At 31.1% G+C, this 18,527-nt stretch overlaps 1 protein-coding gene across 2 annotated transcripts in view; it reads right to left on the reverse strand.

Annotated features, from left to right (window-relative positions):
• Positions 1–1,462: 1,462 nt before the first annotated feature.
• Positions 1,463–18,527, reverse strand: part of LOC144848514 (KH domain-containing RNA-binding protein QKI-like) — an 89,653-nt gene continuing 72,588 nt past the window's right edge. For both annotated transcript variants that reach the window (XM_078705298.1, XM_078705297.1), the window contains exons 5-8: positions 11,063–11,180; positions 8,358–8,648; positions 7,467–7,538; positions 1,463–4,409 (exon numbers count right to left, since the gene is read on the reverse strand). In XM_078705298.1, the coding sequence (XP_078561424.1) occupies positions 4,393–4,409; positions 7,467–7,538; positions 8,358–8,648; positions 11,063–11,180 (498 nt within the window). In that variant the 3' untranslated portion in view covers positions 1,463–4,392. The remainder of the gene's footprint in view (positions 4,410–7,466; positions 7,539–8,357; positions 8,649–11,062; positions 11,181–18,527) is intronic.

An 18,527-nucleotide genomic window follows, 5' to 3' on the forward strand; every position in this document is an offset into this window, starting at 1 on the left:
AATTAAACATTTTTTTCTTTATACAATTTTTCTACATGGCATAATCTCATCTGTTTTAATCTTAAAGTTCTACGCTAAAGTTTGTAAATGCTAACGAAAAACCAAACAAACTTCTATCGACTAGTAAATATTAAGCAAACTAACTCAACTAGAAAACCACACTAACTAGTCATATAAAAATAATTATACTGCTTATACGTAAAGATATACAAAGATTATACAAATCAAACATACATGTTAAACGTAAAATGGTTTGGAAATTATGCATAGGTTACAAATAAAGTTTATTAACCAAAGTTTAAAATAATAAGTACAGAAAATGCTGGAACTTCAGTAATAATAATAATATAATCCGTACCCCACGTACCTTGTATTATTGCCTGTTGACGACAGTATAGCACCTAGACCTTGCATACAACATTAAATGGTAACCGAAATGGTATCCCTTATAAATGGTAACCAAAATGGTATACCTTATACATTCCAATCAAAATTATTTTCTTTCCCAATTTAAATTTAATTCAATCCCGGCGAAAAGTAACTTTCAAAATTAACTACATTGGCAATATTAGAACGATAATTTTTAATAAACAATTTTAATTAATTCAATTTTAACTTCATAATGAATGCATTTATACATTTATAAAGCTATACCTTTTGTTACATATACAATATTTCTCTTCATTTGACCATAATGTAAAAATTAATAATTCAAATTTAATAGTAAATTTAATACAATAAATTGATATGTTCAAATATTGTAGAGCCCTTTATTTTTCCAATCTGCAAACAAGCTTTATTTCAAGTTGTAGCAATTTTGGTATGGTAACCCAAAATTCCATTATACAAACGACATGCTCGCAATTTTTATTTTAAAATCGCAAAATGAAAAACTAAAGGGCTCTACAATATTAGAAAAATTAGTATTGGTGAATGTTGAGGTACATGGTGTTGAAAAATAAATTAAATGAGTATACTAACAAAAAATACGAAATCTAATTAATGAGTAAAAATATATATATAAAGTAGTAATATAGCTAGTACATAAGCTAATATTTAAATAATACTGGATGTTAATTATTATTTATTATTGTGACGCATTCAATTCTTGACAATTTATGTTTATTGAATCATAAATTGTTTATTTTTAAATTTAACAGAAAATATCAAATAAAAAAAAATGTTTGTGCTTGCATAAAATGCGTTCGGTGTCAAATCGTTTTCCATCTATTCAGATTTTTGGAAAACAAACAACACATTTGTGTGTATTTTGCATATATTTGACTAAAAACTAATTAAACCTGTTTAGTTATTTGGTAAAAACCCTGTATTCTCTATGTACAAAATGTATACAAATAATTGGAGCATGCCCCTCTGGGAAACTCCAATCAAAAGGAAGGATTTCAAAACATGTTAACCTACCAAACAATGTTTTTATAATATTCTTTTTTTTTCTTTCAGATTTTTATCTTTTTTTTAGAATACAATTTGGATTTGACACGGCAATCTGCAGCATCCATACATAACAAATAAATTCTCCTTAATAAACTTTTTAAAATAAAAAAAAAGCAAAGCTTTATAATTCCGAAAACAAACATCTTTTTTTTTCGTTTTCAACCTCCTTTATCCGCTTTGGCAAGATCCGAGCAATAATGCAAAAATAATGTGTAACACATCGTTGGCAACTTCCATTATTCAATTTGTTCAAATTTGCATAATTTTTTTCCAGACCAAAACATTGTGACCGAAACCAATATTTTTAAGTAACGTTTGTTGATCAATCCATAAATTTTAGGTTTGCGAAAGGACGTTTCATTGACCTTTGACACAAAGATGTTTATCGTGGAAGCTCGTTTGTGTATGGGAAGTTAAACATTTAAGTGTGTGCGTTTTCAGGTTTTCTTAACATTGTTTTATAACCCCTGAGTTTGTTTGTTTCTTCACGGCTCTTTATTCATCCATGCATAGCATATTATTTGGGCCAAATCATTATTATTATCATCAATTATCATCATCACAGCATCACGATCATCATCATTGCACAAAGCTCTTTTTGTGGAAAAACTCCCAAATTATTGACAAACAGTTTTATTCCTTATTTGGACATTATTGCTATATATTATCAAATATTTTTTTAGTATTTTTTTTATATGTTAAGGGAAGATACATAAAGATACTGTTTGTATTCTAACATGGGAGGGTCCGTGCATTTAGGAAGATTATTACGTCCCCGAAGCCTTCAGATTTTTAGGTAGCCAAACGGATTATGCCACAAAATACTAAAAAGCATATTTAAGACGTGTGTACAAGTAAGACCCAACATGCCAAGTGTTAGGATATCTCACAACTTGTATTGCGACCACCGTTAAAGGTTTGTTAACTCTTTGACCATATTTGGATTTCTTAACCGAGATATGCAAATATCTTTTGAATTTACTATTTATAAAAAACCCATTTTGCAGTAATAATTTAACTAGCAACTTAGATAAGTGTTAAATAGTGACTTAGCCAACACAGAACAAACAGTGATGGTTTTAACATAACATAACAAAATTAAACCAAGCAAGATTTTAGCATCAGTACATGAATGACACAAGTATTAAGACCTAAAATATATAAGGTACAGTAGAACCGTTTTTATTAAGGGGACACTTTCCAAAGAAACGAATAATGGGAAATGTATATCAACCCCTAATATTCAGGGGACACCAATATTAAGGTTGGCGTGTCCCGTAGTTGTCCCCTTAATAGAGGTTCTACTGTATGTACCACTATGAAATAACATTAGTGCATTTTCTTGTAAGTAACTCAGAATACCATTAAAAATATATCATTTCACATGGATACTAAATACATTAACAGAATAGTTTTGTTATTTCGTGAGGGAGGAATGTATAACTTCATTAGTAAGGGATCATGTCAACATTATTCTACTGCAGTTACTGCAGTAACTACATTTTCTTTAATTTGTTCATACAAAGTATTTATAAACCTTTTTTTGTTAATCGTGCACAATGTTATTACACTGAAACAAACTGAAATTATGTTATTCAGTATTCAGTAATTGCAGTAGAATAATGTTTAATCATAATTAGGTGATAAAAATCATATTTGGGCACAAATATATAAACATAACAATTGGATGGTAGCAAATGTTTCGAGCAAAATTAGCAGTTTTTAAAAGATATTCAGGAAAATATCATTTGCATAATGCCAGTTGTAACAACAATTATACATTCACTACCTCAGAAATAATTACAAAAATCTTTCCCATGCACAAATCATACAAATGCATATTTTAAGGGGTCAGGAAAGGTCGATGACCTTAAGTAACCGATAATTTATGATTTTTTTTCTGAATAGTAATGTCACTTAGCATTGCAATTAAATAAAAATTAAATATTTTTTCAGTTCTGGATTTTTAAAAATTTGGATCTTTAACTATAAAAATAAGATTAGTGTCATTTTATTCACCTTCATGCATATCCCGAATTTTGTCATGCATATAGAAAAAAAATAAAATAAAAACCTTTAATAACAAATCCATCCAATACGTTTTAAACAAGGTTGTCGGAAATGGAATAATTAAGCCTTCTGTTAATTTGCAATAATAGATGAGGCGATAATTTTCGCACCAACAACCATGTTTAAAAGTATGTTCTCATCACAAGTTTGGAGGATAAAACAGGTTTTATTTTTCTAATACCTTTTTTTTTAGAAGCTAACAGAAATAATGACTAGTATTATGTATGCATGAACACTTAACATGATTATACAATTTAATAATTTTAAATATTAATAGAGCAAAAATTAAAAATGAAATATGTGCAACTAAAAGGAGTAAATTAAAGACAAAACAAGAGAAATGATTTTAATGGAAAAGCACTGGTTGTACCCGCGGCAAAAATCCAACGCTACCATCAATATTAATATATAAAGTGCATTATTAATATTTGTTATTAAATTTTAGCACAGCAAATCATGGCGTACCGGTAAATATCAACGACGAGAGTTGGATTTTTGCCGCGAGTACATTGTTACTATTATTACCGTATGTTTGATACACGCACCATAGACGGGTTAGATCTAAGTTGCTAAGGTTTTTGTTTTTTTAAACTCCTGCATGTTGGTCAAAACTCGTACAGTACCTTTGTGGTCATTCCATCCTGATAATTTGTTGGGTGCGGTTGTTAGAATTTAGCCTCGATATCTCTCGGGGTTTAGCTTGATAGTAACACACAGAATTATTTTCAGCAGTAGTACGAGAGTAGTAGTAGTAGGGTGGAGAGAACATATTTTTTCCACTCACGGTTTTGTTTGGCAGGCCTTGGACGCAACGCAACACATAATGGAACGTGAAGATACGTTGTGCAGATACTAGGTTAGTGAATGCTAGTTGCCTGTGACAGCTAGGTTAGGAAATCCAAAAAAGGAAGAAAGAAAAAAGATTTGTATTAGTGACTATTCGTACCAGCGTATCAAGACGTACATTGAAAATGCATGCACAGTGTCAATTAAAATATAAAATGGTGGGACTAGTTCATTTTTTTAATAAATAAAAAAAAATGTTCGCATTAATTGAACAATTCTGGAATCACAAAATTCACAATTATTTTTTGTCTACCTTTGGCAAAGTGGAAATGATATGCTCGGCTTTGAAGCTTATAATAGCCAAAGATAATCTCTTGAGCTTGTTTTTCTTTTTGTAAACATCAAATTTTGATTTTTTTTTTTGTAAAATTCTATTCCTTATGAATTTTTCAAAATTGCCAGTATTATTTTAAATGGATGATGTGAAAAAGCAAATTTTTAAATGTTTTTAAGCAAAATGGATAATTTTTTTTTATAATGCGTTAAAGTTAAAATGTTTTAGCTTATGATTAAGAGTCATTCATTAACACAATGACACATCAAGCTTGTAACGGATGAAAAAATAAAATAAAAACGAACAAAATATCTACTAAGTTTTAAAGATTTTAAGTGATTTTATAGTAGCTGTATTAGGATAGGAATAGATTACTTTCACCAATATCACAAAATTATAATAAAAAACGAAAATATTTCCGACATGCAGTACTTGTATGGAAATGCGGGTACACAATGTAACAATGCCTGCAATAGCACAAGTTATCATAATCACTTGGCCAATAGGTAGTGTTAGTTATTTATGATGTTAACTCATTTGACTGTACTACGTTAGTGGTAAATGATTCAGACAATTAAAAGATACACAAAAAAGATTAACAATAAAACATAATTAACAAAAACACCTTAGCACCTAATTAGCGGAACATACCAATTGCTCCATGTAAATCATTAGGATACACGTTAAGCGGTGACGCGCGTCAATAACGCATTAAAAGGGTTCCTGTTTAGTAAAGAAACAACAGAGACAAACTTGGTGTGCTACGTTTTATTGCAGTAAAAAATCCTTTGAAAGTACAAAATATAGCCTTTATTTTGGATAAAAAAAACTTCTGAAAGGCCTATCTAAAACTAGCTAATATTGCAGAATTCAATTCAAAGCTAAAATTGATACTTATTTATAGCAAAATTCTTATTTTCACCCATTCATGCTTTAAAAAAATTACACAACTTTACAATAACAAAATATTTCTTAATGAAAGTCATCATAAAAGAACGTAATAAACTTTAAATTAAGGCAATGTTTTCTATCAGGATAATCATCAATGTTGTTTATCCTCGAAATATAATCTGGAAAATCTCTTTTAATAAAACAGCGTTGGTACCTAAATATACATAAAAATCCATCAAAATTCTGTCTCTGCCAGCAGACATTGATTCATACAGTCCGTAGACTGCTTATAAACACCTACAGTACACCCCGAACAGATATAGTAGCTTAGCTCACTAAGATCCGCACTAGATACTTCACAACAGCGCTTTAGCCTACCTCTTCATAATAATTAATAACACAGTACCTAAGCCTTACCTATTCTACTGTACCCAAAGAATACCATACAAAAGTGTATACAATTTAAAGTGCGGCTTATACAAGTAATTATTTATACATAATTGTGAAACACGAAAAATGTGCAGTGCGGTTTTACTTAAGTAAAATATAAGTATTTGTAAGATTACTTAAGAAAAATATAAGTATTTTGCAAGAATAATATTCAATTTAATAATAACTAATTGCATATTCAATCTGGTCTTTCAGACCATAATTTATTTTCATATGGAAACAAAATAATGCCTAGGGTAACAAATATTATGAATACTTAAACTGATTTTAATGCGGATTTATAGGTATAAATAGAAATAATTATACTACTGTAGTTCAGGAATTCATCGGCGATAAATGTTGTTAATTCATTCATTTGTTGGGATTATTATCATTTTTCAAGGTGGTGTATTTTAATTAGTAGGTTAATTAATCAGATTGTTATTTAATTTTAATCAAACATATATTTTATTGCATCGCTTTGTTTCAAATTTCATTGCAGTTTTTTGAAATACTTGGAATAAATTATGTTAGGATATTTAACTTCATGATTATTTTTATCTGGAATTAATTAATTTACACAGAGTACCAATTGAATTAACGTATACATAAAAGGAACATTACTACCGAGTTGGAATCACTTAAAGTGAGTTGTTTAAGAAAACAGCTAACAATTAATTAATCATATAATTTCTTAAAAGCTGTTAGCTTCTGGATTAGTATTAGAACAAAAAAAAATTGTTGGAATGATCAATCAATCGCATCATTTTTGGTAATTTCGGCAAAGGAATCCTAGATTACTACGTATAATAGGAAGACATGATGCAGCCAGTAAAATCCATTTAAATGCATTCACGTGTACAATGCTGTTTAGCTAAATCTTGCAGATCAGTTTATCCTACAGCTAAAACTCGCAAACAACCCTTGCTAAATTTTTGGCAGTTAAAACAGTAAAACTATCTACACTTTCCCCATTACAATTAATTATTATTTAAAATTAACAACACTGATCATATCCGTGAGTAATGATATCATCATGCAGTGTATAGATTGTTATTTTTCTGCTATGTTTTGTGTTTCGTTTACCTTTATCCCTTCGTCCAGAAGAAAGCATTATGTCCAAGAAATAAACAAAAAACACATGTTGACGGACGGGACAGAAATCAAACAAGTATGTGAACGTACAAATAAACACAATTTGGTAAAGACGGCGAAAGAGACAGCAGTTCTTCATATAATGTTTAAGAGCTGTATAACCTATCTGGGTCGAGTTCAAATTCAGCTGACTAGGAAAAAGCTTTATAACTTATTGGAAAACATTTTACCCTCACCTTAATAATAATAATAATTCATAAACATTTTTGACAAAAAACATACTAAAATCATGGTTTATCATTTAAAATACACATTTTCAAACATATAAAATACAGAAGAATAGTACCTTAACAAGAACAGGAAGAAAATAGAAAAGTTATTCTGAAAAAAAAAAAGACAAACTAACCTCGTGGATCAAGGACCCTTTGGTAAGGGTGGTCCCTGATGGAAGGAGCTCTTCTCATTTTGGGGGCAGCACCTATAGGTGGCCAACAACATGGTTAGTTAAAACATTCATAAACACAAATTTAATGAACATATGGCACCTAATTGAGCATTAGAAAATTGGGCATTTAAAACAAATTATGGAAGACTTTTAAACTTATTGGCAAGAATAATTATATTCTCCTTATCTCATAAATATTCAAAAATTAAATATTAATATTCCAGGCTTCCAGTTTTACAGCCAACTACCATCATGGAATGAAGTTCAAATCTTTTAAAAAAAAAGTTCATAACAATTTTCGAAGCCAGTAATTTTCTAATGCCCTTCTAACATTACATTGCGTCTAATCGTTTTTTATTCATAATTATAACAAATGGCTCCATAAAAGACGGCATTCTTGCACATACTAGCAACGGCTCCAAAAACGTTATTTACTTTGAGAAATTGGCTATATTCCTGGTGCCTAAATCCATTTTATTATTTATATGAGGTAGTGTAAATTTAAAAATTTTGATGAATTTGTGTAAATCTTCTATTTATTGAAAATAGACACCTTGGCTGACCCAAGAATGGCGACGATAACGTTATGGATTAAATATAATATAGTATATCATAGATTAGCACCAATGGCTTTTTATACTGGATGGCAATAGTCGAAAACATAATTAACAGTTTACTTATTATTCAAGTATCGTATCATGATTCATTTATAATGGGTCTTAAATATATTCAGGTCAATTATTTAAAAATTCATTCAAAATTATGCTCGGCAAAATTGCGAGAATTTAATCAACTGGATGACGACTTAAAGAAGACGCTAACGACGAAGTTGTTGTTTAGAGTAACACATACCAATTGCACTGTCAAGGCCGACTCCTGGATAATCAATAATAGGAACGGCATAGTGATATGCTCCACCATCCATTGGAATATACGTAAGCCCTGCCGGTGAGCCCTCTGTCGGCGGAGGGGTCATTAATGTCGGGGGCATGGCACCATTTGTAAGTAATGTTGGGCGTTGAAGTCCGGCTGAATACATGGCCTGAGCCTGTGTGATGTATGCTGGGGGCGCCAATGATTGGGTTGGTGCCCTGATGGTAGCAGTGGGTGGGATACCGGTTGGTGGTGCTGCTGGTCTGAAAACTAAGAGAAACATTTATACACAATGAAAATATAGTAAATTTATTCATTTTCATATATATTTCATATTATTCATTTATTCTAAGAAATTTAATAAATGAATGTTGTACTATGTTGATTCAAACTTTGTTATTAAATGCATCCACGTATGGCAACTATAAATGTTTGTTACGCAGCTCATGTCTCAAGTTTAATACGCAATTAGTGGTACAGTAGGTAGTGTATTCGATATCCGCACTGTGCGTCGAGCCACCTATTATCTTCTATCAGTGGAATATCAACCTCGATAACAACTAGGGATCCTATTTCTTGCTAACTAAAAATTTCATTTCTTTCAAATTAATGTTTTTGCATCAGGGGATAAAACTGATCTTTACTTCATCCGTGTGAAATCTTAAGCTTTGTCTAAACTATAAAACTAGTTTGATGTGCCCAAATATGGTAGTGATATGACATCATGTCCATATAATGGGCACATCACATTTTTTTGTCAAATAAAGTTTGATAGTATAGACAGCAATAAAAGTACAACTATAGTAGAACTCCCTCTTTGGGACACCCCCTTTAAGGGGACACTATCTTGTAAAATAAACTACTGTACGGACTACTGTACATCGGCAAATCCTTAAAGAGAATTTCCAAAGGTGATTTTGGACCAAGAAAATACATAAAATCTTTTTTTTTTACAGCAGAAACAAGAACAGTGGTGAATTTTGCCTAACAGCGTGCGAGAAAAATGCACAAGAAAGTGCTCATTAAAATTCCATATTTATAGTGCATGACTTAAATATAAAATATTCATTTTAAAACAAGAGATTGCAAAATTATTTCAAGATGCTAATGAATATTGATTTATATTACAGTACTTATGGTCAGTGAACTTAAAGTAAATTTGTTTTTTAAGCTTTTCCCAACGTATCTCCCTTGAGTAACCGTATCGGAATATCTACTAAACAATGACTCGTCGGAATGACGGTGTTAATTGAGGTGAAGACACGAGAATATCGGATAATAAGGTATACGTTTCAACTTTGTTTTAAAGCAACATTTGACATTTCTTCTTCATTCAGTAATATTCAAATTAATTTCAAATCAATAGATTTGTGAATATGAACCAAAAAATAATTTTCAAAATATCTCAAATATTGTTTAAAAAAAATATGATTCTTCCTACTTCAATTGAATTATGATTGGTAATATTTCTGAATAATAACATTTTTCACTGAACATATCATTGCAAAGAGACATGAAATATGATAACATTAACATACAGTACGCGTAATGTCATATTAATAATTGCAAAAAAATATATCAGATTCGTGATATGAATGTGAGCAGATTTTTCAGGTAACTACAGTTGGAAAATATAAAAGGCTTACATTAAAAATGAGAGATAATGTGGAAAAGAAGATTTTGAAAAGAAGTAATGATGAGTGAATTATTGGGACGAAAGATGGATTACTGGATGAATAGATTGAACAGATGACTGGATGAATAGACAAATAAACATGGATGATTGCATAAAGACTGGATAAAGGTTACAGAAGATTGGAAGAATAGTCAATATGAAAGATAGATGATTGTTTACATGAAGATAAATGGATAATGGATATGTAGAGATGGATATGTAGAGATAGATGAAAGAATAGGAATGATACTATGGAAGATATCAAGAACATTCAAGAATCAGAAAGAGATAAAAAAGATTAATTGACAGGATTTGTCAATAAAGGTGACAGTAATGATAATAAATGAGGATGGCAGACAATGAAGATGGATGTCAATAAACACTAATTCAATGAATAGATGGTTGAGGATAATGATGTTGTAAAAGAAATTGAGATGATGAATGATACAATGACAATTCCAAGTGACAAATGACAAAGATACTACTGAAAGATCCATTATGGAAGATTACATTGAGCCTGTGATGATGATGACGATGGTGGTGACAATTATGATAATGACGATGATGACAATGACGATGATAATGACGATTATGACAATGACGATGATAATGATGATGATGACAATGACGACAATGATGAAGATGACAATGATGAAGATGACAATAATGAAGATGACAATAATGATGATGATGACAATGATGATGACAACAATAATGATGATGACAATGATCAGACTGATGATAAATGACAAATGACAATGAAGGAAGATGACAATGAGGCTAATGATGATGACAAGATTGATGATAAATGACAATGAATTAAACTGATCATGATAAAGACGTGATGACAATGACAAGGATACAGTATGATAAATGATAAGATTGATGATAAATGACAATGATAAATGAAACTGATCATGGTGACGACTGACAATGACAAATGATGGTGATGTCATGATGATGATGATGATCAACTATCATTTGATGTAAGGTTTAAGACGAGACTAACTTGTTGGTTGATGCATCGTTGGTGGTTGCGGTGGTTTTTGTCCGCCCTCTCGGTACGTTCCATTTATTATTGCTAATTCAGCCAATTGTCGCTTTTTCAGTTCATCCTCACCGTCAGCCTGTGAAAATATAAACCGATCATGAAACATGAATAACAATGATGACACAGATAAGCTTAGATAATGCTCACGGAAGGCAGCGTCGCATAATGAATTCGTTATTGGCAGATGAAACAATTTGTACAATGATCCGAATAAAGCCTTATGTTAACACATCTAAATGCACTAGATAATAACCATTATAGACTGTTGTACTACAGTAGTAAATCGATTGGCTCGGGAAATCATAAATAGATGATAATAATACATAAAATATTATTGATTGTAAACATCACTCACTAAAAATCAACATTGGAAATGGAATTTGGAAATATAGAACAAATGCTATTTAAAAAAGTACTCTATTTATAATGGAACTGTCATCAGAACTCACTTGCCAATTACATGATAAAAATATGTATAAAACAGTTACTGTTTTACATTTATAAACCTCTGTCTACACTATCAAACTTTATGTGACAAAAAAATGTGATGTGCCCATATATCAATATGATGTCATATCACTACCATATTTGGGCATATCACTACCAAATTTAGGCACATCACACTCTTTTTTTGTTAAACTAGTTTGATAGTGTAGACAGAGCTTAATAAGCCTTAAAGGTTTCAGTAAAATTGTAGTATAAACCAAAATAATTATTTAAATTAGAAATAATAATTGGAGATCTGATATAATTTCATAATTTCATTTTAAATATGCATAATGTATTAGAATAATCAATTTTTATAATATAATACTGTGTTACTGTTGAGTGTGGCCTGGAAGTTCGCAATATTAATTTATATTACGCAAAATAAACAAACTAAACAAACCATATGGCATTGATGGCTAAGTGCCATACACAATTCTAATTTTGAGTGACTGGTTCAATTACTAAAGAGTGTCAAATTCTATTAGAAAATTGATTTTGCTAAAAAATGTATCAAATTGCGTCTTTTAGATGATTAAGTTTGTGATATATCTCTCAGCTGATTCTGAGTGCTCGTATTTTTGTCAATGCCATTGTAACTTTTTGATTAGCACTTAATAAAAAACACTCTAATGGTTGAAAAACTTGCATTCCTACACGAACAATGGCAAAGATTTCAGGTTGAATGAGCAGTCTGCACTGTTCTATTGTTGCGTTCATTTTGTACCAATGAACCGTAAAGAATGGCTTTCTGTTGTGGCTACAACAAAACAGGCATTTTGCATTGCGAGTCAAGCATGATGTTAAATACACTATTAAACTCCATTGCACTTGCAGTTTCTATGCAAAAAGTAATAACCAATTTATTATATAATCATGGAGTCTCCATGCTTTAATTTAATTGAATCCAAAGACTGGCACTTACAGTATTATAATTAAATAACTGAGATTAATATAAATATATATTAAGTAACATTAGGACAACTATTTATTATAGTTACAAATTGGGGCAAATACACACATGATCCTGGCAACTTTATTATCAGTATTCAGGCAACTTTAGTCACATGACATGGGTTCCTAATGTGTCTAATTGCTACTGTACATTGCTAGAAGAATTTATACTACTTTTTTTGGTTTTAGCGTTAAACGTTATATACAACAAAATACATAAAAAAGAATATATTACTGTACTACTTTTGTAGTATAAACAGGCCAATAATAAATAAGAATTTACTTAATTTGGGACACAAGTCAAACTTTGTTTTTTTCTGAAGATTACTAAATGCTAGCTACATAGTAAATGATCAGTGCAATAGACACACTATTTAACATTAATGATATTTGACATATATAGGTCATCTGTAATAGAACCAAGTTTGTATAGTAGGTTGTCAAGTAGATTACACGCTTGGCTTTTATTCATGTCCTTATTTGGTATTTCAGTAGGCCTACAATATATTCGTATTTTATCTAAATAACTAAAGATCCTACAGTAGATCCTGGAGATGAGATTTAGGGACAATTAGGAGTTTGGGATTATGGATTACGGGGATTATGGATTAATTACTGGGATTATGAATTAATGGGATTATACAAATTTACCATGTCTTGTGTTCTAATTTAGCCTAAATTAGTGGATTTGATTTGAATTTATTTGGAAATTTTATTTTAAATTCTTGATTGATTCCAAATACTTTTTTTTTTATTATTTTTGTTTTATTCACAAGGTACTGTATATGACTCTTTTATTGAAGTAAATTTACTATGAAATATACTGCATATTTCCATTGACTTTTATAGAAGCTGTATACTTTTAAATTCATTTCAGGTGGCATCGTAGTTGTTTCATTGATTGCCTGGCAACTTTATTCCTTTGTCATATTGATTCCACAAATAGCTAAAACTAAAGCTGGAAGAATTGTGCTATGCAAGAAGATATTTTACAAACATCAATTAACGAAAGTGCAAACCGAATGGATTTTAATAAATTGAGCTGAAAGAAAATGTGGCGCTGCGATAAGAGGTTAGTGAAGGGAGATATCTCCCTGGTTGGTGAAAGATTGTATTGTTGAAAATGAAAAATATCTAGATAAAATCAAACTAACGCTGTGTCTACACTATCAAACTTTGTGTCACAACAAAATGTGATGTGCGAATATGGACATGATGTCATACCACTACCATATTTGGGCACATCACACCTTTGTTCAGACAGTTCTAGTTTAGTAAGAACTTTAGAACAAGGCATTTTGTAGTTTATTAATCACTTATTAAATCACATAATTAACAAAATATATTTAAAGGGGCCTATCATTCCGCTTTATGAAAAAGACAAAATAATTTTGACCTTTGATTGATTTCTTTTTTTTGAAAAAAATTAGTTTTTTACATTAAAATGGCGTATATGATTTATTTATATTTATTTTAAACAACAATTTTGTTTAAATTATTTTTTTCAAGGGGATAAGATATCTTTAAATGTGCATCTATTGTGGTCTTTGTTTTTTAAAGAAACTTGAAAATGTACCCAATATTTATTGAATGTGAATGTTAACAGAGGTGCGAGCTTTACTAGTTGAACAAAATAGCGATTTTTAAAGGACTTAGTTTAAAGGTGTGTCCAAGCTGGTGTTGGCTTAAGGGAAATAACTTTTAAGTACTTTACTGATCAAGGATGCATTGCAATATGCCAGATTAGCTTAATTCAAATTATGCTGCAGTAAATGATTAGCTAACTGTACTATTTTAAGCATTTGTTGAGGCAGAGAATCTACAAATTAATGTCACAAATTGAAATCCTACTCTATGAACTACAATATGAACCGACTTGAAAATAAACAATTTCCCAAATTAGAGTGAACCAACCTAGTAACACATTTAATGACATGTACAGTACCACTACTTTCTAATAGCTGTAAAGGATATGTCAAAATTACTTTACTGCAGTAAGAAAATTTTGTTTACTACTGCAATAACATGATTTAATTTTTTGATACTTAGTTTATAAAGCTCTGTCTATACTATCAAATTAGTTTGACAAAAAGGTGTGATGTGCCCAACTATGGTAGCGATATCCCAAATATGGTAGTGATATGACATCACCATGTCTATATATGGGCACATCTTATTTTTGTCACATACAGTTTGATAGTGTAGACAGAATGTAAGGCAGTTGTACAATAAACAGTGTGTATGATGATTACCCAAAAAAGGCTCGCTAAATATAATTGCATAAAAGGTTTCAACAAAATGTAGTTACTGCAGTAACTGCAGTAGAACAAATTTTGATATGGTCCCTAATGCAGTGTGATAAGGAAACATTAATAATTACTTCATGTTCAGGGCAACATTGACAAAATTACAGCCATATGCAATTGTACATGTGGAAGATAACATGTGTTAAGATTTACCACGCAAGGTGCGGCTTGAATGAAAGGTGTTGGAGAAAGTTGGTAGGAAGACCTTAGAATTTGAAACAGCGGAAGATTGATGGAAATTGAAGGCGTCAAAATATTACATTCTCCATCCTTCACGATTGCGAAATGGTTTTACTAAAATTAAAGTGAAACACAGTTGTACTGTATGTACACAAGACAGGAAAGCATTTTTCCTGCCCTGTCCTAGGCTAAGATATTGTACCTGGATATCTGTAGACCTACAGTAAATAACAGTGTCCTAAAGTAGTGCCAGTTTTTGTATGCCAAACTGCTATTCAGATAGTATTTTAAAGCTATAATAGCTAGGATAATGTAAGCCTGTTATTTGTTAAATTTACCATAGAGCTGGAGACAGACAAGCAGATAATAATCTGGTCAAACAACAAACTGAGTAGCCTCTTGATTGGAGTATTATTAGTAAACAATATTGTTATCAAGGGTAATATTCACTGGCCCATCATTAGCTGGGTCAAGTGGATTGTGGGAGGTTTACTGAATAAAACTACTAAAATTACTAAAAGTACTATTAATAATTGTCCGCATAATTTTAATTTCATGGAACCAGGTCAGGATTGAACCCTGCAACTTGGGATGTGAAGGAAAATAGAAACAGTTACAATTATCTGTCTGAAGATAATATTTTGAATATGTCAACTCTCCCAGCATTTCTTGAAGGACTGAACAGATCCGAAATTCATCTGTAATTTCTTTGGAAATCAAACTTTCTACGAAAACCTACAATTTAAGGCCTTGGGAATTGCAAGACTAAGCTAATTTTATGATAATATGCAAAATAATTATTTCTAGAATGCTTTTATATCAGAATATTTTTTTGGTCGTACCGTATTACAAATTCAATGAATTCAAATTCAGTTAATCTCATTTTTCTACGAATAGTCTCATAAAATTTGTTGTGTACATATTTTAGTGCCAATACTTCTATTACAAATTACAAAATGTATAGAAAACATTAAAACAAAGGTAGCTGTAATAAGTACACACATCAGGAAGTGTTTAAATGGCAGCCAGGAAGGTGCTCTAAATCAACCGTCAATTAGAATATAAAAAGAAAAACCATCACAAACTGTTTTCTTATCATATTAGTCATCTGAAATTAAGCAATGCCAAACAATAGATATGGCTAAGAACAATGAGTCTAATAGCTAATTTCACATCCACGGCGCTCTGCCAATTAATTAACTAAAGCGGTGTTTTAAGAAGGAAACGGCGCTGATAGCTTGGTGTTGATGCGTAAATAATCCAGGACAATGTCTTATGCTATCATAATTGTTCATACAAGACTTCCTGGTTATAATGACCATGACTGCTTTTTCATTCTAAATTTGTTTAAAAGGCAATATGATGAATCTTTTGTTTTTATTTACGACTTGGGAGATAAAATAAAAAATTTGCTTGTAAACCAAAGTGGAAAAATACAAATGTCTAATAACAAAACTAAGTACAGTACAGCAGTTGGCTTTGTATGACTTCTTGTTTTAGGACAGTTTATTTTCAAGCCATGTTTCCAAACATGAGCAAGCAAAATTAGGGGTCACCTGCTGTACATAGTATTAAGTATTATGGGATCGTTGTTCGACACTATGACAAATCATAATTGTTAGTTAACTGTCTAAAAAAAAGTTTTATCATGTGTTCATATTACTTTTTCGTCATTTCTTGTTTGTGTTTTGCCAAAAACAGTAAGGCATTTATTATAAAAAAAAATAATAATTTGTGTTTTGCTGCCATTCACAATTAGTATTTTAATAATTTAGGCAAAGAAAAATAAATTATAGTTTATTTTAAAAAACTATTTCTAGTAGACAGACTTTGATATAGTGTCATTTTAATTCATTTACAAATCTTTTTGGCTAAAGTCAAGAAGTGCTTAATTGAAAAACTGAGGCTTTATAATCAAAACCATATTTTCTTTTTGTGGAATTTTAAAAGCTCACAAAATTATTGACTTAAAACAAAGAAATAATTTTGTATTTTTTTACTAAGAAAAATCACCCTAAGGTTGTTTGTACTGTAGTAACATTGGTCTAACCAGGATATTTAATGAGAGAAAACTATAGTGGTACCCTTTTAAATTTTCACTCCAGAAATAAAAAAATGGTGTCCGAGTATCCGGTTATTATTACTAAGGCTATGTTCAGACCCATGGCGTTAGTCCGTTTTAGCGTACAACGTTACTAGCAAGGTCACATTACAAACCGCAGAGAAAAAAATGAGGTGTTCAGACCCATAGCGTACGATTATCGTTACAACGGAAGTGCGTCACTCAGGTGGTTTCTAGTTGCATATTCATGTGCTCTTACCCACGTGTTTTCATAGTTATTTCCACTGTATATAGGCCTAGATCTCAGCCCTACAATTATGACAAAATTTGCCGTAAATAAAACATACCTCAGCATTTATTTAAAAAAGAAAAATATAGTAAAGCCAAATTTCTGTTTCTATTGTTTTATTTTGTAGTAAAAAACATTTTCCCCAGGCTCTTGTGTTACGAAAATAAAGCAGGCCTCCTAATAATGAAGATGGAGATTGTGTTAGCCACATGGGTGGGTAGAAAAAATTGATTGTGATTAGTCCAGACCAGTCAGTTAAAAAAACCCCCTTAACTTGCTAATAAAAAAGACACAGCTCCCCTTGTTTGTTTACTTATTTTTTTAGGAGTTAGGGGGTTTTCAGCATTAAACTTGTCCAGTCTAGTCTGCCTTGTATATATTTAATGAGTGACTTGATGTCCTACCACGCTAGTTTTTAGCTTGAATGAAATGCGTGAATGGCTCTTTAGCTAGGCCTACCTAAGGGGAAGGGATCGTAGTCACTGTTTAAATACAAGGTGCATTTATTTATGTCATTTGTTAGAAAATATAATGGTAATCAGTTGATACATGTAGTTTGTAGCCTACAGTTGTATTTGTAGCCTAGTTAGGCCTTATTTATTCTGGCCTCTTTGTTGTTGAAATCCATCTCTCACACATTGACGATACAAGATGTCAGCCTAGGTCAAACCTTGTTTCGCGTCATAACAGGAAACGTTCTGATTGGATACAACGTTGACTTACAGTAGCGTCGTACGCTAAAACGGTACTATCAACCGTTTTCCACTACAACGTTACAACCGTTGTACAACGCGTTGTACGCTAATCCCCAACTGTTCAGACACACATTCTTTTAGCGTCGTACGCTAAAACGGTCTAACGCCATGGGTCTGAACAGGGCCTTAAACACCATAATCACAACACACTGACTGATGACACATTTAAATTACTATGTCCAAATTTGGAAAAGGAATTCTCTTACCAATATCGCCTTGTACTAGACAGCTGCAGTGAGGAGAATTTTACTGGCATCATTAATGAATTCGTTAATAAAGTTAATCTGAGATGGACTGTAAGGGAATCAATCCTGCCTTGAAGATTATTAGGCCATAATGAAAAACAAATGAAGGCTTTCTCATTCTGTTTAACATTAATGTAATAGATAAT

The sequence above is a fragment of the Antedon bifida genome, chromosome 7 (assembly GCF_963402885.1).
Source record: "Antedon bifida chromosome 7, ecAntBifi1.1, whole genome shotgun sequence".
Classification (NCBI taxonomy): domain Eukaryota; kingdom Metazoa; phylum Echinodermata; class Crinoidea; order Comatulida; family Antedonidae; genus Antedon; species Antedon bifida.